Source organism: Schistocerca nitens, chromosome 12 (assembly GCF_023898315.1).
Source record: "Schistocerca nitens isolate TAMUIC-IGC-003100 chromosome 12, iqSchNite1.1, whole genome shotgun sequence".
NCBI lineage: Eukaryota > Metazoa > Arthropoda > Insecta > Orthoptera > Acrididae > Schistocerca > Schistocerca nitens.
This window is the reverse complement of record NC_064625.1, coordinates 188,665,511-188,687,539: the sequence shown is the minus strand read 5'-3', so window position 1 is coordinate 188,687,539 and position 22,029 is coordinate 188,665,511. Positions and strand designations below refer to the sequence as shown.

The following is a 22,029-nucleotide window of genomic DNA, read 5'->3' as shown; positions in this document are numbered from 1 at the left end:
TGCTGGCGGTCTCTGCAGAGTCTGAGAGTGTGGCGCTGTTCGGTCCGTCGGTATCCGACCCTGGACACGGATGTTGAGTTTTGATGTAACCTACAGGCAAGTCGAGACTGTTCACATCGTGTCGCTTGGAGTTCCTTGTCGGCTGTCGGGATATTCCCGCGAGCAACAACGTGGTTTTCAATGCGGAAAATTCTAGCCACCCTCCGGTGGAGTTTCACTGTATTTTGGTTATACTAATTGAAGAGCACCAGCGGAATCTTCTGCCTCGCGGCCGTTAACGTTCCGGTTACCTGCCATGGGGGTTGACGTAAATTTCAGGCAGTGTAGTTTCCTCGTCGTGTTGTCGCTGTCCAGCACGGTGTGTAGTTTGACAGCTCCGTGTACGATTGGTTGTTGGCGCCAATATCTTCTACGTTGTTCCGTCGAACTCCCTGTTGTGCCCTGGTCGGGTGAGGTGGAACTTACCTTGTGAGTGGGTCCGCTGACTGTCGGTCGGTTGTGCTGTCGCCGGATCGTGACTGGTTGGCCCGACTGCGTGTCTCACCTAGGCGAGCGTCAGTGTTTGAATTACAGGCCGGCCCTCGAACATCTGGGCGCCCTTGTGTGTACTGCCTCATTTTTTAAAATTTGTTCTTCTTGTTGGTACTCGTATGGCTTCTAGCCGGTTTTGTGTTTTAAATTAGAGTTGTTTTACTGTTAAGGCCTTCAGCCTAATTTCAGGTACAGTTTCACGTTAAGCCCTTTGAAATTATTTTTTTTTTTTTTTTAGTCTTCGGCCTCCAGCCGATTTGAGATTGACTTGTTTACTTCAACCTATTGAATTTTTAAGTCTTCGGCCTTCAGCCGGTTGAGTTTCAGTTGTTTATTCATAAGGCCTTCATCCTAAATTGAACGACTGTATCACCTAAGGACTTCGGTATTAGAAAAAAAAATGTTTTGGAGTTTCAAGTGTTCGGCCTTCAGCCGATTTGAATTTAACTTGTTTACTTCAGCCTAACTAAAGAACTGTTTTAAGATAAGGCTTGCCTTTTCAAATTTCTGATTATGCTCGCGTTTTAAGTTATTGGCCTTCAGCCATTTTTAAATTAAAGTGGCTTTCAGCCGGTAATTAAGTCCCAAAGATTAAAGCTGTGTGTTAAAAAACTTTTTTTTTGGGGCTCTTGTAATCTTTGATCAATTAATAAAGTTGTATGTTTGAGTGTAACTGACAGTCCCTTATTTTGGCCCCTTTCCACTGTTTATTCTATTTGTCCTGTCCTGGGGGTTAAGCAGGGCATTTCAGGTGCAACTGCGTTAGTTTTCCGAGTTTAGGATATATGTATGTGCTAGTCAGTTTTTTGCGGTCCTCGTCTGTTGATGTGGGCGAAACTGCAGGACGTTTTGGTCTATCATTGCCAGTTTCTCTTCCTGGCCTGAAATCAAGTAAGACATGCAATCAAATGAAACGCGAACTTTCGTAAGCTAAGGCTTTACAATAGAAATGGCAAACCACCGTGTAACGATATATGCATATTACTCAGAAATGGACGATTGCTTATTATGATACAGCGGCTCGTGCGGGTCATACACACACCCTGCCTAGGTGTATGCCTGAATTACGACGCTTAATGCCCCTTTGCTCTATTCCATTTCTTCAATCCAAAGCAGTCAATAAAAAAAATGCTTTCACGAACAAAAAGGTCTACAGGCCACAAAAAAATCTGCATTTATAAAAACCTACTTATTTAACAAAAATGCTAGAAATCGCCAACACGAATATCTGAAATTAGCCACTAGCTACCGAACAATGAGCAAATAACAAATAGAAAGCACTGCGGTGTCCATTGGGAGAAGAGGCAACAACCCATTTCATTGCTTCCACACCATAGATGCGCTAGGGGTCCAACGAAGCTGGAACTGACCAATGAGAGCTGTCCAATGGCGGTTGTTGATATTCTATAATCTTGCTCTGTACTGAAGTCTATACGGTTACAGCCGTCTTTGTATTTGTTTCATGTTTACATACTACTGATCTTCATTATAAATAGATTTTTTAGTTTAAATTTCACAAAGTTCACTGTGCAATTGAAGAGATTACTTGCTGAAAAAACGTCCACAGTTAATCCTAAGGTAAGACATTTAATACTCAGTAAATAATCTCGTAGCCTACAAATGAAATGTACTCTCTTGTACCGTGAATTAAGCTGTGTGGTTTCCGTACGTTTATTTAAATAAATTTGATAAGTCAGTAGTAGTTATATTTAGTGAAGAATTTTATGTTTCTTCAGAATATTCGACACGACAAATTCGCATTGAAATAGTCCTGTAAATTGCCTGGCTATTCATCTGGATATTACGTGGGTTCAACGGACAAAGTTAAGAACAAGCATTCTTAGAGGATTCCAAAACAACCTCAAGAGTTGATTCTGAAGTGGAAAGGTGTTTGTAAACTGTCACCGCATGTCAACTGTGTTTGCGAAGATCATTTTTTCGGAGAAGATTTTATGAGTAAAAGCTAGGCATAGACTAAACGTGAGGCAGGTGTTCCTTGTGATATTCCTAATATCAGTTGTGAATGAGGTGAAACTGTTGTTAATAGTGCTTGAGAAATTAAAACAAGTTTTGTTTTCATTTCCCAGTTTTTATCCACCTTTCCTATTTTAGGTACTTGATATTGATACCTTCTTTCTTGTGTTGAAGCGTTTGCAATCGTGAGATGTAGGAACATTTTTTAAGAAATTGACGATTAGTATTGCAAGTTTCCTGGGCAATTAGTCAGAAATTAGTTCTGAAAATAGAAGTAACAAATTTTAGAATTCTTCATTAATTAACTTTGTGATAAAGATTTCTTAACTAAATCTCTTTTACTGCCGATTATTGTCTTAATAATGGTTTTGTTTTCTCCATTGACCCCACAGCTTGTAAGATGTCAAAGTACGACATTATTCAGGAATATTTGTAGTCCAATTTAGCTGCTGCAATTTTATTTAGCTTCAGTTATTTAGACTACAAACTCGTTTCGACTTACTGTCGGTTTCAAGTCTAGTTCTTATTACGAACAAAACGTCCTGGGGGTTTTATAGTCCGCAGCTCGTTCTCGCTTCCCACGCCCGGGTTCGATTCCCGGCCGGGTCAGGGATATTCTCTGCCTCGTGATGACTGGGTGTTGTGTGATGTCCTTAGGTTAGTTAGGTTTAAGTAGTTCTAAGTTCTAGGGGACTGATGACCATAGCTGTTAAGTCCCATAGTGCTCAAAGCCATTTGAACCATTTGAGGTTTTATATGTTGATAGAAATCAGTATAAGTGTGTCAGTTTGGAAGTCTATTTTGACATTTGCGTGTGACAGTCGCGGCTCCTGTGATGTTTTCTTGAGCAGCGAATGTCAGACGCAAATGTCAAAAATAGGCTTGCAAACTGAGACACTTATATTGATTTCTATCAACATATAAAAGCTCCAGGACGTTTTGTTCGTAGTAAGAACTAGGCGCAACACTTGAAACCGACAATAAGTTCAAACAAGCTTGTAGCGTAAATAAGTGAAGCTAAATAAATTTTGTAATAGCTAAATTGTGTTTCATATGACCAAAAACGTTTATAATAAAAAATCCTTGTCCTGGAACACGAAATTAAGACACTACCAAACAGTGGCCAGACCTGAAGCTCTCTATGCAGCAGAAACACTTAAACTAACAAGAAATGGAGATCTTGAGAAACTAGAGAAGGTCGAAAGAAGGATTTTAAGGAAAATACTGGGAGCTAAAAGAAACGATAATGCTGAATACAGGTTAAGACCAAACAGAGAGCTATATCTGAAAACGGAGAAACTAACTGATGTAATGAGGAAGAGGAGACTACAGTTTTTTGGACATATATTCAGAATGGATAACAACAGACTAACCAAGCGGATATTCACATTACTCAATAGCTACAAATCCAAGCCAGCATGGTTCATAGAGACTGAAAAGGACATTGAAAATGCTGGAGTTACAATAGACACAATAGAAAACAGAACACATTTCAGAAAGGCAGTTCAAAAGGCAGAATTTCAGGAGAGAAAGAAAATAACTAGACGAAAGTGGACTCAAGAAGAAAGGGAACAACACTCTAAAAGGATGAAGGAAATTTGGAAACTGAAGAAATCTAATACAATGAAGAGTGACCAAAGTTGATTCATCGTACCCTCGAAAGAAAAAAAAATTGGACTACAAATATTCCTTAATAATAGATTTGTCACTGCTGTATTGTCCGCCACCGGCAGCTGAGTGGTTTGCCGGCACGGTAGCTCAGCGTGTTCAGTCAGGGGGTTTGCTGCCCTCTGTAATAAAAAAAACTGAGTTAATGTATCAAGGACGAACTGAAACGGGTGTCTTGCGACGTCCGCCCGCCCTGAGCAGATACAACGAACGAAAACGAACAAAATGACGGGCGTCATCGGACGCCCGCCTTGAACAAATGCAACGAACAATATAGAAGAAAATGAGATCAACTGAAAAAAAAATGTGTTCAGCGCGACACACTGTCAATCCTAAGGGCCCAGGTTCGATTCCCAGCTGGGTCAGAGATTTTCTCCGCTCAGGGACTGGGTGTTGTGTTGTCCTAATCATCATTTCATCCACATCGACGCGCAAGTTGCCGAAATGGCGTCAAATCGAAAGACTTGCACCAGGCGAGCGGTCTATTATACTGCTGTATTGGAATGTGCTATAGCTGTGTTTAAATTATTTTATTATGATGCAAGCCAAAATAATTATATAGCATTCCCAGAAAATTGAGATAAGAAATTAAAAAGAAAAAAGAACTACAACGTACATAAGGTAGGAGGGACGCAACCCACAATGTTTATCCTTATTTAGTTCATGGCCATACCACTAGAGGCGCAGCTATCGGCGTGTGTTTCCTCTTTTAACACGGGAGTTGCGCTTTTGTTTTTTTTGTTCTGTGGCGGTACACCCTTCTGCGCACGAGCGATTTATCGCTGCCTAATCAGTATGCTCGGATTGTCGTCAGTTTAGAAGTGCTCTTTATTCTAGCACGCGGAATATGTGTCTGCTAATTTTCGTAGTTTGACGCGGAGGATCGTCACGCAATATCCCCTGTCAGTGAGGCAGACTGAGGAGCGAGCAGCCGACGGCCTCGGCTGAGCCTGCGCGGCGACCCCACAGCTCTGGGGTCAACTGGGGCAATGAGCCAGCCGGCCGTGTGGGCAGTGTGATGGGGGGGGGGGGGGGGGGCCGAACAAGGCCACGGCGGGGGGACTGGCGAGAGCCTACCTGTTACAAATGGGCAAACTGAAACACGTAACTGTTTCGAAACAAATGAAACAGTACATGTAATGTTTCCATACGCTGTTTCGAAACAGTGAAACAGTTTGTGTTTTGTAATCTAATAAACCTACACATTTTATCATCTTGAATGTCTACTCTACCTCAATATGAGGTGCGAGAGCGCTAATCATATCGCAGAAAGTATGAAACTATCACTTAGGCGTCTTGGCAGTTTCGTATTTCCTGCAGCAAATGCGCTGCTTTCGCGTCGTGTGACTTTCATACTTTTTCAGTTGGCTGAGGACAGCCGTAGCTGAAGACAGAAGAACCACCACGAACGGAACTGGAGGTGGGAGCAAACCGCAGAAACAACGGATATGCTACTGGGATTCCCACATTCCGTTAGTATGGGTAATATACCCATCCTGCTAATTTCCATGCACACAAAGGGAATCATAATAGGCACAGTGACTATAGTCTCACAAATAACGCCAAATAATTCGAATAAATAACAAAATATAACAGAAAAAAATTTTGTCTTTCAAGGTGTTTCGAACTGTTACTATAAATCCACCATACTTCCCAGCCCTTCCCGCTCACCATTACACTATCAGTGATACGTCAAACAGATTGCTTGCAATTGCACCTACATCAAATTTCTGTATATGTCCAATAACTGTCACTCTACGCCTCTTTTTATTCAAAATGTTGTAGGCTTACTTGCGTTTCTTAATGTGATTACTGTACATGAAAAGAGGAGCGTATGTTATAAAAAAAGTGTAATTTAACAGCATGATTTTCACATATTTATTATTTTGAATGTAAATAGTATGCGTTGTTTTATTGTTTGCTTAGTGTTCATAAAGCAGATGTTACGCCATTTCGTAATAGGACAGTGAGCTAGAAACGAAGCTTTATTTTCGGATATCTTAAGCTTCGTGCTATTGCTTGTCAAAAAGACTTCGACACTCTTGAAAGTGTTTCACGAAGTGGTATGTTGTGTTTCAGTACCTGTGCCGAGCCCGAATCTCGTCCGACACAGAGCGGAATGAAACATCACTGTTTCGATACAATTAGTCCGTTCCAAGCACAGGTGGACTGAAACAGCCTTATTTTGAAACAACGGTACAGTTTCTGTGTCTGGCTCGAGATCGAATCTGGTCCGGTTATCCGAGACAGGGGAGGAATGAAACACCACTGTTTCGAAACAGTGAACCGTAGCTGTTCCGAAACACTGAAACAGTTCCACGTATCGATACACTGTATCGAAACGTTGAAACAGTGGCCAAGTCTACTACCCGTATAACGTGAGCAAAGGATATTGAGGCGTGTTTACATACGAGTCGAGATTTCTAACTGAATGAACTGAACGATTCGTCTAAATATGGCTCTGAACCTCGCTATCTATTCCAAATACGGTATTCGCATGTTTAGATTTCCAAGTGACTCAGAACGAAGAAAAAGATGACCCGTAAAGTGCCGGAGAGACAACAGGGAACCAGGAGCTGTTGCTTAGCTGCGTATTGTAAATATACGTAAATAAATGTAATTATAAATGTCGGACCTCGCTCACTCGTCTCGTATAGGGTCCCTAAGGCATGATGCGTTCTCGGAATGCTGTACGACAGTACGAGCAAATAACATTAGTAGTTTCATTTATACTCGGTGTTACAAAAAGGTACGGCCAAAACTTCAGGAAACATTCCTCACACACAAATAAAGAAAAGATGTTATGTGGACATGTGTCCAGAAACGCTTAATTTCCATGCTAAGGCTCATTTTACTTTCGTCAGTATGTACTGTACTTCCTCGATTCACCGCCAGTTGGCCCAATTGAATGAAGGTAATGTTGACTTCGGTGCTTGTGTTGACATGCGACTCATTGCTCTACAGTACTAGCATCCAGCACATCAGTACGTAGCATGAACAGGTTAGTGTACATCACGAACGTGGTTTTGCAGTCAGTGCAATGTTTACAAATGCCAATTTGATGTACGGATTAGCACGGGGCAATAGCCGTGGCGCGGTACGTTTGTATCGAGACAGATTTCCAGAACGAAGGTGTCCCGACAGGAAGACGTTCGAAGTAATTGATGGGCGTCTTAGGGAGCACGGAACATTCCAGCCTATGACTCGCGACTTGGGAAGACCTAGAACAACGAGGACACCTGCAATGGACGAGACAATTCTTCGTGCAGTTGAGGAGAACCCTAATGTCAGCGTCAGAGAAGTTTCTGCTGTACAAGGTAACGTTGACCACGTCACTGTATGGAGAGTGCTACGGGAGAACCAGTTGTTTCCGTACCGTGTACAGCTTGTGCAGGCACTGTCTGCAGCTGATTGGCCTCCACGGGTACACTTCTGCGAATGGTTCATCCGACAATGTGTCGAACCTCATTTCAGTGCAGATGTTCTCTTTACGGATGAGGGCTTCATTCAAACGTGATCAGATTGTAAATTTTCACAATCAACATGTGTGGGCTGACGAGAATCCGCACGCAATTGTGCAATCACGTCATCGACACAGATTTTCTGTGAACCTGTGGGCAGGCATTGTTGGTGATGTCTCGATTGGGCCCCATGTTCTTCCACCTACGCTCAATGGAGCACGTTATCACGATTTCATACGGGATACTTTACCTGTGCTGCTAGAACATGTGCCTTTACAAGTACGACACAAGATGTGGTTCATGCACGATGGAGCTCCTGCACATTTCAGTCGAAGTGTTCGTACGCTTCTCAACAACAGATTCGATGACCGACGGATTGGTAGAGGCGGACCAATTCCGTGGCCTCCACGCTCTCCTGACCTTAACCCTCTTGACTTTCATTTATGGGGGCATTTGAAAGCTCTTGTCTACGCAACCCCGGTACCAAATGTAGAGACTCTTCGTGCTCGTATTGTGGACGGCTGTGATACGATACGCCATTCTCCAGGGCTGCATCAGCGCATCAGGGATTCCCTGCGACGGAGGGTGGATGCATGTATCCTCGCTAACGGAGGACATTTTGAACATTTCTAGTAAGAAAGTGTTTAGAAGTCACGCTGGTACGTTCTGTTGCTGTGTGTTTCCATTCCATGAGTAATGTGATTTGAAGAGAAGTAATAAAATGAGCTCTAACATGGAAAGTAAGCGTTTCCGGACACATGTCCACGTAACATATTTTCTTTCTTTGTGTGTGAGGAATGTTTCCTGAAAGTTTGGGCGTACCTTTTTGTAACACCCTGTATAAAGCACGTTTGACAATACTTAACTTGTATGTACAAAATGTTGTCGCAAGCGATGGGCGACATGCAACGTAATTCAGAGTCCTTGGCTATACGTAATGTTCCTGCAACTTGACAGACTCTTTGTGGATCGGTACTAACTTACATCGTATATGCTTGGCCATGTTATACTGTCCACTAATGCCAGAGGCGGCGCGAATGCTCAGCATTAATCTATACTGAGCGCCGGTTACATTCACTTCGGCTTGAGGGCAGTGCCTATTCCGCGCACCATTGGCGGGCGGCGTTTCATCGCCTTCTCTGGTCTCGCGTTCTTCGTCTTCGGCTGTGGTTACGCCAGAACAATCCCACGAAACCAATCTCTGTACACATACTCTGAAGCGCCAAACTAATTTGAAAAATACGTAAAAAATCAGCCAATCGGTTGCATAGGTTTCCTATATACCTTGACCAGGTTTCGTCACCTCTAAGGTGATTTCATCAGAAGGTAAGGTAATTACATGAAGAACATATCGTCAAAGATGTTCTCTCACCCTCTAACAGTGACTTCATCAGAAGGTAAGTTAATTGCATGAAGAACATATCGCCAAAGATGTTCTTCATGTAATTACTTTACCTTCTCATGAAGTCACCCTTAGAGGTGACGAAACCTGGTCGAGGTATATAGAAAACCTATGCAACCGGTTGGCTGATTTTTTTACATATTTTTCAAATTTGTGTATTCAGTTGCTGCAAACGTCAGCCATGTTCAATGTTGGCCAAGCTAATTGCTACAGGCACGCGTACTCAAATACAGAGATATGTAAACGGGCAGAATACGGCGCTGCGGTCGGAAACGCCTGTATAAGACGACGAGTGTCTGGCTCAGTTGATAGATCAGTTACTGCTGCTAGAATGGCGGGTTATCAAGATTTAAGTGAGTTTAAACGTGGTGTTATAGTCGGCGCACGGGCGATGGGACACAGCATCTCCGCGTAGCGATCAAGTGGGGATTTTCCCGTACTACCATTTCACGAGAGTACTGCGAATATGAAGAATCCAGTAAAACATCAAATCTCCGGAAACAGAGCCTGCAAAAACGGGAACAACGACGACTGAAGAGAATCGTTCGACGTGACAGCAGTGCAGCCCTTCAGAAACCTGCTGCAGATTTTAATTCTGGGCCACCAATAAGCGTCAGCGTAAGAATCATTCGACGAAACATCACCGGTATGGGCCGAAGGTCCTCTCGTGTACCCTCGATGTCTGCACGACACATAGCTTTACGCCTCTCCAGCGCCCGTCAACACCGGCATTAGACTGTCGATGACTGGAAACGTGTTGCCTAGTCGGACGAGTCTCGTTTCAAATTGTGTCGAGCGTATGGACGGGTACGGGCATGGAGACAAAACTTCACGAATCCGTGGACCCTGCATGTCAGCAGGGGACTGTTGAAGCTGGTGGAGGCTCCGTAACGGTGTGGGGCGTGTGCGGTTGGAGTGGTATATGGGACTTCTGATAGGTCTAGAGACGAGTCTTACAGGTGACACGTACGTAAGCGTCCTACCAGATCACGTGCATCCAGTCAGGTCTATTGTGCATTTCGAAAGACTTGGGCAATTCCAGCAGGACAATGCGAGACCCCACACGTGAAGAATTGCAGCAGAGTGGCTCGAGGAAACCCTTCTGAGTTTAAACAGTTCCCCAGACATGAGCATTATTGAGTGTAACTGGAATGCCTTGCAATGTGCTGTTCAGAAGAGACCTCCACCCCGTCGAACAGCCCTGCAGAATTCACGGTGTCATTTCCCCCCCAGCACTGCATCAGCGGGGGCCCTGCACGATATTAGGCAGGTGTAGCCGTCTCTTTGGCTCCACAGTGTATAAAAGAGGCTGTGGCCCGACTGACTGGTGACGCGTTGACTCACCGTCGCCCAGCCCAAACAGCTAAGGACAGAAACTTGAAATCTGGAGCAGGTTTGGATCTTGTACTGTAGGCATTGTCCGAGGAGGGATTGTCCAAAATTTCACTCCTAAGTGGGTGAAATAGGGCTTTTTGAATGTATGTCGCTACTAAGGGAATTTTCAAGCTATTACTACGGAAACTGGTATTTGGTTTCTCACCCAGAAAATAAAAAAAAAAAATACGTCTTTCAGCATTTTTGGAAATTCAACCACTAAGGCGGTAAAATAGTTGGTTAAATTTTTATTGAAAATAAATAATTACTAAGCAGGTACTAAAACCTACATCTATGACTTCTCGCTTAGAAACAAAACAATATGTCAGTGTTTCTGGAAACAATCACCCCCACAAAAGGGGGTGCAATAGGGGATGAAAATTCTTAAGAAAATATTTCGTTACATTACAGATATTTTTAAGTTACATTTATGAAAATTGGTGTTTCACTTCCCCGTTACATATAAAGAAATATTTCTTAGGGGATGAACGTTGCTATGGAAATATTTGCACAAGGACGGAAAAGGCGCGATTAACAAAACTTTGGACTCCGGCTACCAGAATCGCTTTTTGGTGATAAGTACTTTCGGAAAAGACCATGCTTATGTGGCCTTAGTTAGCGTGAAAAACTTACAAGGCGTTGCAGTTTGTCAACGACATAAAAAAACGTTTAAACAAAAACAAAAAAATCTCTGCAGGCGACACAACCTACATCAGCGGGCGCTAAGCGAGTTGCATAAAACTGCGTTTGTTTCCGCAGTCGAAAACTATACTTCCGCAGTTGGCAAAGTGCAGACGGATATTTCTTGACATTTGTACGGCGTTATCATAAACATACATACACAAACTGAATAGTACTTAACAGTATTTCCTATACAAGAACTGCACCACGAGTGATAATTAAGATATTTTTATAGCGGATTGGACATTGTGAAGGAACCTACACCAGTCACATAACCTTCAAAGGATAAAGTTCGAACCACTACTCAACAAGCAACAAATTTTATGTCTTTCTTGTGTCAATGATAAAGACATTTAATAAAAGTGTGAATTCCAATAACAAAAAATTTCCATTTCTTATTTAGAGGGATGTTACTCAGATCTCCCAGCTGGCCGAGAACTACACACATCAAGAAAAGTTTCGCACCACCTCAGTTTCGAGAGATTCGGAACCTGCACAGAAAAGTGGAATACAGATGAACATAAACATCATTTCCGCTCTTTTTATTGCTCATGAAAACCACACATTGCATGTTGTACCACCACACAGCGAGACCTGCAGAGATGGTGGTCCAGACTGCTGTACACACTGGTACCTCTAATACCCAGTAGCACGTCTTGGCATTCTATCCACGAGTTCATCAGGGCACTGTTGGACCACATTGTCCCACTTCTCAACGGCGTAGGTGCCTCAGAGTGGTTGGTGGATCTCGTCGTCCATAAACAGCCCTTTTCAATCTATCCCAGGCATGTTGGATAGGGTTCATGTCGGGCCACTCTAGTCCAGCGATGTCGTTATGCTGAAGGAAGTCATTCACGAGATGTGCACGATGGGGACGCGAACTGTCGTCCACGAAGACGAATGCCTCGCCAATATGCTGCTGGTACGGTTGCACTATCGGTCGGAGGATGGCGTTCGCGTACCGTACAGCAGTGGCGGCGCCTTCGTGACCACCAGCGGCGTACGTCGGCCCCAAAACAGCAGGGAACCCCCACCTTGCTGCACTCGCTGGGCGGTGTGTCTAAGGCGTTCAGCCTGACCGGGTTGCCTCCAAACACGTCTCCGTCGATTGTCTGGTTGAAGGCATATGCAACACTCATTGGTGACGAGAACGTGATGCCAATCCTGAGCGGTCCATTCGGAGTGTTGTTGGGCCCACCTGTACCCCGCTGCACGGTGTCGTGGTTGCAAAGATGGATCTCGCCACGGACTTCGGGAGTGAAGTTGCGCATCGTGCAGCCTATTGCGCACAGTTTGAGTTGTAATGCGACGTCCTGTGGAAAAGCAATACTCAACATAGTGGCGTTGCTGTCAGGGTTCCTGCGAGCCATAATCCGTAGGTAGCGGTCATCCACTGCAGTAGTAGCCCTCGGGCGGCCTGAGCGAGGCATGTCATCGACAGTTCCTGCCTCTCTGTTTCTCCGTGTCCGAAGAACATCCCTTTGGTTCAGTCCGAGACGCATGGACACTTCCCGTGTTGAGAGCCATTCCTGGCACAAAGTAACAATGCGGACGCGAGCGAACCGCGGTGTTAGCCGTCTAGGCATGGTTGAACTACAGACAATACGAGGCGTGTACGTCCTTTCTGGTGGAATGACTGGAACTGATCGGCTGTCGCAGCCACTCTGTCTAATAGGCGCTGCTCATGCATGGTTTGGGTGGGTTTAGTGACATCTCTGAACAGTCAACGGGATTGTGTCTGTGTTAACAATATCCACGGTCAACGTCTATCTTAAGGAGTTCTGATAACCGGTGTGTCGGGGAAGATCGGTTTGGATTCCGTAGAAACATTGGAACACGTGAGGCAATACTGATCCTACGACTTATCTTAGATCATCTTAGAAGCTAGATTAAGGAGAGTCAAACCCACGTTTCTAGCATTTGAAGACTTACAGAAAGCTTTTGACAATGTTGACTGGAATACTCTCTTTAAAATTCTGAAGTTGGCAGGGGCAAAATACAGGGAGCGAAAGGCTATTTACAATTTGTACAGAAACCAGATGGCAGTTAGAAGAGTCGAGGGGCACGAAAGGGAAGCAGCGGTTGGGAAGGGAGTGAGACAGGGTTGTAGCCTATCCCCGATGTTATTCAACCTGTATATTGAGTAAGCAGTGAAGGAAACAAAAGAAAAATTCGGAGTATCCATGGAGAAGAAATAAAAACTTTGAGGTTCGCCGATGACACTGTAATCCTGTCAGAGACAGCAAAGGACTTGGAAGAGCAGTTGAACGGAATGGACAGTGTCATGAAAGGAGGGTGTAAGATGAACATCAACAAAAGCAAAACGAAGATAATGGAATGAAGTCGGGTGATGCTGACGGAATTAGATTAGGAAATGAGACACTTAAAGTAGTAAAGGAGTTTTGCTGTCTGGCGAGGAAAATAACTGATGATGGTCGAAGTAGAGAGAATATAAAATGTAGACTGGCAATGGCAAGGAAATCGTTTCTGAAGAAGAGAAATTTGTTAACATCTAGTATAGATTTAAGTGTCAGGAAGTCGTTTCTGAAAGTATTTGTATGGAGCGTTGTCATGTATGGAAGTGAAACGTGGACGACAACTAGTTTGGACAAGAAGAGAATAGAAGCTTTCGAAATGTGGTGCTACAGAAGAATGCTGAAGATTAAAAGGGCGGATCAGATAACAATTGAGAAGGTTTTGAATAGAAGTGGGGAGAAGAGGAGCTTGTGGCACAACTTGACTAGAAGAAGGGATCGGTTGGTAGGACATGTTCTGAGGCATCAAGGGATCATCAATTTAGTATTGGAGGGCAGCGTAGAGGGAGACCAAGAGATGAATACACTAAGGAGATTCAGAAGGATGTAGGCTGCAGTAGGTACTGGGAGATGAAGAAGCTTGCACAGGATAGAGTAGCATGGAGAGCTGCATGAAACCAGTCTCAGGACTGAAGACCACAAGGAATAAAAAAAAACAAGTAGGCAGAGGCTGCTACTGCATAACACCCATATTTGAAGATAACGGAACCAAGTTCTTAGGTCATCACATTTCATATTGACAAACAACCACACAAATTCTGAGCCTGTATTTCTGTAGCGACGTAATATTACATTTCAGTTTTTCTGTTAAATGAAAAGGGTATTCTAAGTATGTCTGTACATATTAATTAATGTTGGGTACACTTTACGCACTCAACATAAAATATTTTATGAGAAGCATTGTAAAAAGTAGCGTGAACAGGTTACACACTGTCGCGGCGGACGACTGTGCCCGTTATACAGCGTAGGATCTGCCCGTATGCCACTGACTGTGCGGCCGAGTCCTGGTCCAGTACAGTGCAGGCTACCACTGTCGACTCCACAGTGCTCATGGTGGCACTGGTACTGGTAGGTGGGACAGCTGGGCTGTGGAAGTGCAAGGGTAGCCCACAACATAGGCAGACAACAGTATTCACAACTAAGCGAGGACATAGACTTGGTTACAAACGTATGTTAACCTTCAACCAGTGAATAACCCCAATAAAGAATTACCAATCAATAAAACGTAGATGAAGGACTGCTTTACAAGAATGCTTAAATTAAGTAAAAGCATCAAAGCTAAGTTACAAATTTTATGTTAAACTTCGACAGGTAAATAACCCCAATAAAGAATTCTCATTTAAATAAAACGTAGATAGGAAAATACCTTACCAAAATGCTCGAATTGTGTAAAATCATGAAAAGCTGAGTTACAACTTTTCTCACGAACTACTTAGGAGTTTACAGCTAATATACAAGTTTGATCTGTTTAACCAGAAGGTGACTGCCAAGTCCAAGCGACCGAAGCCACTCAGAGCGACGACCGCCCCAAGGCTGGTCATCAACCGACACCGTCACGGCCCAGTGGCCGCCGTGCTGAAACACACTGACGTTTCGGTAAGCGACCGACAGCAACACAGGAGTGACAGTGACGAAGTCGCCGTACGCCTTACGAAACACGGCACACCCTGAAGCGGGAGCAGGCACAGCTGACTAGCGGCCTTACAACCGCGAGCAAACAATCTCACGCCGCCCCTACTAACGCGGGAAATGATAGCGAGCGACAAGACACCACGCGCAAAGCAGCAACCGTGCCTACCCCTCGACCACAGAATGTGCCCTGCCTCCTTGTCTGTGGTAATACAATTTATAGCACACAAGAAACGATTTAATAATGGCATTAGTTCAACGCAAGATCAGTTAACAGTTAGGTCCAGTAAAGATTTACCGACGGATTTACCTTCAAACCAACTTCCAGACCACAGCCGGATATTAGTAAACTTGGCGTAAGTTTTCACCAGACCGATAAAGCAGAAATCAAATTAAACAGTTGCCAAAACTACAGTCACAATACGCAAGCCCTTCAACACCTTGCTGTCTTACTCACAGTTGATTAACGGCGAAACATACACAAATGAATGACAAGAAATTCACCATTGAAAGCAAAAAACGACACACCAGAAAGGTTAAATTAATTAATTTGCAGACGAGCCAATCACTGAAAGCTCAGTTCCACAAGATTAGGGCTGACCTCACTCGGCAGCAATACACTTGTGTGCGTGATAACTAGGTTCCCCAAACAGGACTGCAAAACCCAAAACAACAGGTCACACGTCAGCTGTTTTGTTCTCGCATACTAGGCACCACCGGGCAAAGACAATCGCGACGAAAAAAAATCTCTGAAATTACAGCTGCCTGCAGCAAAACAAATGAGTCAGGGTGCATGAACGTAAAGCACAAGCCACTGTTCCAGCCGGAGCGTAACCTTTTCAATGCACATACGGACAGAACAACACACGTGGGCATAAAGGGAGCAGCAGATGCGTACCGAGGAAACTATACTGCGCCAAAATACGAGCCACGTCACGTCCACAAACCGGAGCACTGCTCCCGGAGCTGGAGTCTGCTCGCCGGACTGCCGCAACTCTCTGTCCCCCGGAAAGCGATGCCGACTGCCGCCTTGCTCAACGCTCCCTTCTCGGCCGTGCACAACAACTCTCCTCTCGTCGCCATGTTCCTTCTCCCCTGCTGTCCGCCCCAGACTCCACTTTACTCGCACTCTCTCCCCCGTTATCACCCGCTCCCACAGGTGGCGCTCGCGACCGCACATAGTGCCAACCTCAAGCAGAGGAGTCATCGACGGCGTCTAGCGCCCGAGAGCCGCGACACGGCTCAATCAGTATTGATTTGTTGAGAAATTTTGTCAAGTTCCTGAAGCGCTGGTGCTGTACCTTTCTCTAACTGGAAGCGCTACACCTGATTTATATTTTTCTTTTTGTACACAACAACCAAAATCACTTACTTACTTGGAAATATTTTCAGCAATTTTGTACGCTGCAGATGTGTGTTAAGTTTCAGGCAGATGCCCTGGACCAGGCTTGTACAACATTTGCCCATCCTCAGACCAAATTTTCTACACCGATTTTATTTGATGTTGTTTTTGCAAACCTACGTGAATTGTCCTCGTACTGAGAAGACGTGGTAGACACTTTTAAAAGTATAACTACATTAACAAAACGAAACTCAATATAATGTCCTCAGATGAATATGCACACAACTACATACAACAGAAACGTCTTCTTTTATAGCGTTGTCTCTGATGTGCCTATTCGACGAAGACGTGGGACTAGGATTGTTGGTATTTTTTAAAAATACCGATAATCCGATGTATCGATATTTAAAAAATGTATTGCCTAAGGTTATACCGAAAAATATCGACATTTAGATCGACAGCAAAGATTCGACGTAGTGGCGTGTTGTGTACATAGTTCCGGGTAGTCAGCGTGTACACAACTTTCCAACTAGAGCGCGCCCCGCTAAGCACAACAGCGCAGGCGCAGCGCTCGTCCGTCTCCGCACTACGAGATGGCGCTGCCTTAGGGGCGGACGAAATTCTGCTTCCGCCGATCCGCGTATTAATATGTAACGCAGCCAATGAGATTGCTGCTAACGTAGAAGCTTTTCTCCTCGCGGATCACACTCGCGCAGTGATACATGAACGCACGAGGTATTATAACGAGTGCATAGACCTCCGATTACTCAGTCTGCATTTGTCTGCATTAGTCTGCACCAGTCTGTACCAGTCTGCATTAGTCTGTACCAGTCTATAGTCGAGTATCAGTCTGTGCCTAATAAGATTATCATATTCCTGTACATAGCCACGAAGATAAATGTATACACAATTTGTCAAGTATCAGAGATATAAGATTAACGTACCAAGACCAAAGGAACTTCAGATTGTCAATTGTAAATAGCATCAAGAATCGAGTTAAATAAGGTTTATGATTTTTATTATTGTAATAAATGTCTGTGAAAATTAATCAAGTTCTGTTTAAAGTTGGTCACCGTCAATCTGCTACTCTAAGCGTGCAAGTGGAATTTGTATCGTCTGACCTAACGGCAGAACATAAACACGCCACGATAACACCACAAGACATATTGCTGACACTCGCCTACTTCGTTAGAGCGACAAGTCAAATAATCTCATGGTGTCTGTACCGAAGGTCTTACAGTACGCACACCACATGGCCTAAAAAAGATATTGGTTGCACGTTGTAAATACACTGCCGGTTTTAGAGCTGTATATCAAAGTATTGATTTATTATTAAATATTCTGTACATCAACAACCTACCAGCCGACCTACCCCCTCAGACGAAGAACTGAAATGAAAAGGATGCGCGTTCAAGAGTGGCAATAACCACTTTGCCAACACAGTTAACAGCACGTAAGTGACACAATGAACGGTGTAGGTGGGTCCGTCATTCTGTTTCGTCACATACCGGATTTGTACGAAACACTTCGTATCGACTTCCCCGTTTCTTTCACTTCTGCAAACGCCAGCGGCGTGGCAGCCGCGGCGCCAAAGCTGCGTGGTGAAGCTAAACGCAGTTTCTGTGCCGAGCGCCGATTACGTCAGTATGTCCCCTCGCACGTCGGCGCCCACCGCGAGGATCAATATTGTCATTTTAATTTTTTGTTCATCACTTTCAGCAACTGTTTTTGAAATATGCCGATGTGAAGACATAGCGCACTAGTTGCGTTAAAAATTGATTGGTCTGCTATTACTTTACATGGGAAATCTTGTTATTCCACTCACACCTCAGTCCCCTAGCGCAATCAGATTTCTTCTTTGAGCCATCTATGCTTGCCTCACACAGTCAAAGAGAAAGACGACGTGATGAAAGCTCAAAGTGTAGTAAGATGCTTTGCAGAGTGAAAATAAAATTATGGTCAAATGGTTCAAATGTCTCTAAGCACTATGGGACAACATCTGAGGTCATCAGTCCCCTAGAACTTAGAAGTACTTAAAACTAACTAACCGAAGGACATCACACACATCCATGCCCGAGGCAGGATTCGAACCTGCGACCGTCGCGATCGCGCGGTTCCAGACTGTAGCTCCTAGAACCGCTCGGCCACCAGCGGCGAAAGCTGAAGTCCACCGACGAGAATTCTCTTAGTGAGTATATGTCAAGAAATTGTAAAGTTACGTAATCACACAGTTCAAGGAAGGTACAAACTGGTGTTGTTCACCTGCAAAGTAAGTAAAGGTTCAATGACGTTTCGTGTACATAAACTACTGGCCAGTAAAATTGCTACACCAAGAATACATTATACTGCAACTGACATGTGATTAAATATTGACGCAATTTGGATGCATAGACCCTGAGAAATCAGTACCCAGGACAACCACCTCTGGCCGTAATAACGGCCTTGATACGCCTGGGCATTGAGTCAAACAGGGCTCGGATGGCGTGTACAGGTACAGCTGCCCATGCAGCTTCAACACGATACCACAGTTCATCAAGGGTAGTGAATGGCGTATTGTGAAGAGCCAGTTGCTCGGCCATCTTTGACCAGACGTTTTCAGTTGGTGAGAGATCTGGAGAATGTGCTGGCCAGGGCAGCAGTCGAACATTTTCTGTATCCAGAAAGGCCCGTACAGGACCTGCAACATGCGGTCATGCATTATCCTGCTGAAACTTATGGTTTCGCAGGGATCGAATGAAGGGTAGAGCCACGGGTCGTGACACATCTGGAATGTAACGTCCACTGTTCAAAGTGCCGTCAATGCGAACAAGAGGTGACCGAGAAGTGTAACCCATGGCACTCCATACCATCACGCCGGGTGATACGCCAGTATGGCGATGACGAATACACGCTTCCAATCTGAATTGACCGTCATGTCGCGAAACTCGGATGCGACCATCATGATGCTGTAAACAGAATCTGGATTCACCCGAAAAAATGACGTTTTGCCATTCGTGCACCCAGGTTCGTCGTTGGGTACAACATCGCAGGCGCTCCTGTCTGCGATGCAGCGTCAAGGGTAACCGCAGCCATGGTCTCCGAGCCGATAGTCCATGCTACTGCAAAAGTCGTCGAACTGTTCGTGCAGGTTGTTGTTATTTTGCAAATGTCCCCATCGACTTAGGGATCGAGACGTGGCTGCACGATCCGTTACAGCCATGCGGATAAGATGCCTGTCATGTCGACTGCTAGTGATACGAGGCCGTTGGGATCCAGCACGGCGTTCCGTATTACCCTCCTGAACCCACCGATTCCATATGCTGCTAACAGTCATTGGATCTCGAGCAACGCGAGTAGCAATGTGGCGATACGATAAACCGCAATAGCGATAGGCCACAATCCGACCTTTATCAAAGTCGGAAACGTGATGGTACGCATTTCTCCTCCTTACACGAGGCATCACAACAACGTTTCACCAGGCACCGCCGGTCAACTGCTGTTTGTGTATGAGAAATCGGTTGGAAACTTCCCTCATGTCAGCAAGTTGTAGGTGTCGTCACCGGCGCCAACCTTGTGTGAATGCTCTGAAAAGCTAATCATTTGCATATCACAGCATCTTATTCTTGTCGGTTAAATTTCGCTTCTGTAGGACGTCATCTTCGTGGTGTAGCAACTTTAATGGCCAGTAGTGTCATATACCAATAAAAGGTCATTTTTTTAGGAATTCGTCAAAAACTGTTAATGCTGCTTTCTTGGAACATTTTTGTCCATCGGTCTGTGTCCAACTGAACACTGTTTAGGGTTGGCATGTTTAGAAATGAAGTGTTTTTAATCAAGTGTAACAAAATACACTTTATAAATAAAAGATAGTTTTATTAGAGTTTATAATCAACGTTTAAGACAGATAAACTGAACTAGGGGGTAAACCTCGTGCTAGAAGGGGGCTCCGACCAGATCTCGCCAAATCTGACGAGGAGTGAGGCGTCCGAATTTTAAAGAAAACAGCTCACGTAATTAATGTGCGACGCCTTTGTACCTGCTGATGTTTAGGCGAAGGTCTTCCTGGTCCTGACTCGTGAGCCGTGGGACGTATTTGGCGGCAACACGATGCATTCCGAGACGCCGTGGCTGGATCTCGTGACGCGGTCCAACTGCGTCCTTACGAGGGTCGCCTTTAACTTACGTCCAGCCAGTTCTAAGCCGTGTGAACCACTCGTAACACCGAGTACGGCTTAAAACACTCAGCACCGTGGGCTTCCTGCATGGTTTGGTGTGTCTCTGTAAAGGTTTTCTCGAGTTTCACGCAATATTTAATGCAGACGCGTTGCTCCTCTCGAAATTCGCGATCTGTGCCACACAACGTTCTACCCGACACAGCGCTTAACAGTAACTAACAGACACACGACAATGAAACCCGCATTACACAGTCGTATGCAGCGATGCCAGTCGCATGTCGCTCCAACATCCAATTGGCGCGAAATTACGAATGTTAGAAATTTCTTTGAATAGAGCTCGTAGTCCCAGCTGGACTATACGAATCAAAGGTTGATTTAGTTTCGGATGCTTGATGCAGTTATGTGCAGTAATTTCAGCAAATGGAGAAAGTACTGACATTCGTTTCGTGTCTGTGTGTTTCAGCTGATGGAGGAGGTTTCCCGCAAGAAGACGGAGTACCACAAGTACCTGGAGCTGTACAAGCTGATGCGGTCCAGGTTTGAGGAGCACTACGTCAAAGGTGAGTGGACCGAGTTCTGACAGACATTCTGCAGCCGGCGGGACGAAGCGGAAATTCGTGCAGGTATGTTCCGACTGTGCAACTTACTGAAGGCAGTTCCTTTATCGTTTCGCTTCTCTTATTTGGGAAGCATCTTCAGTGGCCTGTAATACGTGTTTCTTTTTATGCACCCAATAAACGTATTATGTGGTAGATACAGTATGCTGCTATGTTACATTTTGTCGTGTTTTGCTCTAGTTTTTTAAGGTGAGAATCAACTTTTGTAGCACAAATTTCGTAACGCGAAATTATCGTTCGGTGTTACTTAAGATTTCAAGCTAACAGACTCGTATGTCGTCCTGGAGATGTACACTCATTAGTTTCCACTGAAGATGCTTTCCAAATAAAAGAAAAACGCATATGGCAATAAACAAATTACCTTCAATTAGCTGCATAGACGGAACATATCTCCAGGAATTTAAAGCAACTAAGGAAAGACGGAAAACAGAAAAAATGACGAAATGGAAATGTGTACATTCACCCCCTAAAAACTTTATGAGCAGCTGTAGGGATCTCTGAGCACCAGGAGAATCTGGCGCGCCTGTTGGAGAAGTTGCCAGTGGCGTGGCGAGTCAGGAAAGTATACAAAATATAAATATATATATAAAACAAAGGTCGGAGTATCTTCGCAGAAGTGCGCCTGGATCCTTGAATATGTTCTGAAAACAACCGGGCATCTCGAATTACGCTGCTGCGGAGATATTTAGTGATAGGCGGTTGGCAGCAGGGTTTTGCGCTTTCCCTCCTCTACACCAACATCTTTTTTGGGATGTCGATATCTACTTTAGTTTTCGTGATATTGCTATTGTTTCCAGAATGAGATTTTCACTGTGCAGCGGAGTGTGCGCTGATATGAAACTGCCTGCCAGATTAAAACTGTGTCCCGGACCGAGACTCGA

The 22,029-nt window shown here is 44.4% G+C and overlaps 1 protein-coding gene across 1 annotated transcript in view; it reads left to right on the top strand.

Annotated features, from left to right (window-relative positions):
* LOC126215008 (tyrosine-protein kinase Fer) overlaps positions 1 to 22,029 on the top strand; it is a 680,444-nt gene that overhangs the window by 445,398 nt on the left and 213,017 nt on the right. The window contains exon 3 of the mRNA XM_049941633.1: positions 20,995 to 21,091. Coding sequence (XP_049797590.1) covers positions 20,995 to 21,091 — 97 coding nt within the window. The remainder of the gene's footprint in view (positions 1 to 20,994; positions 21,092 to 22,029) is intronic.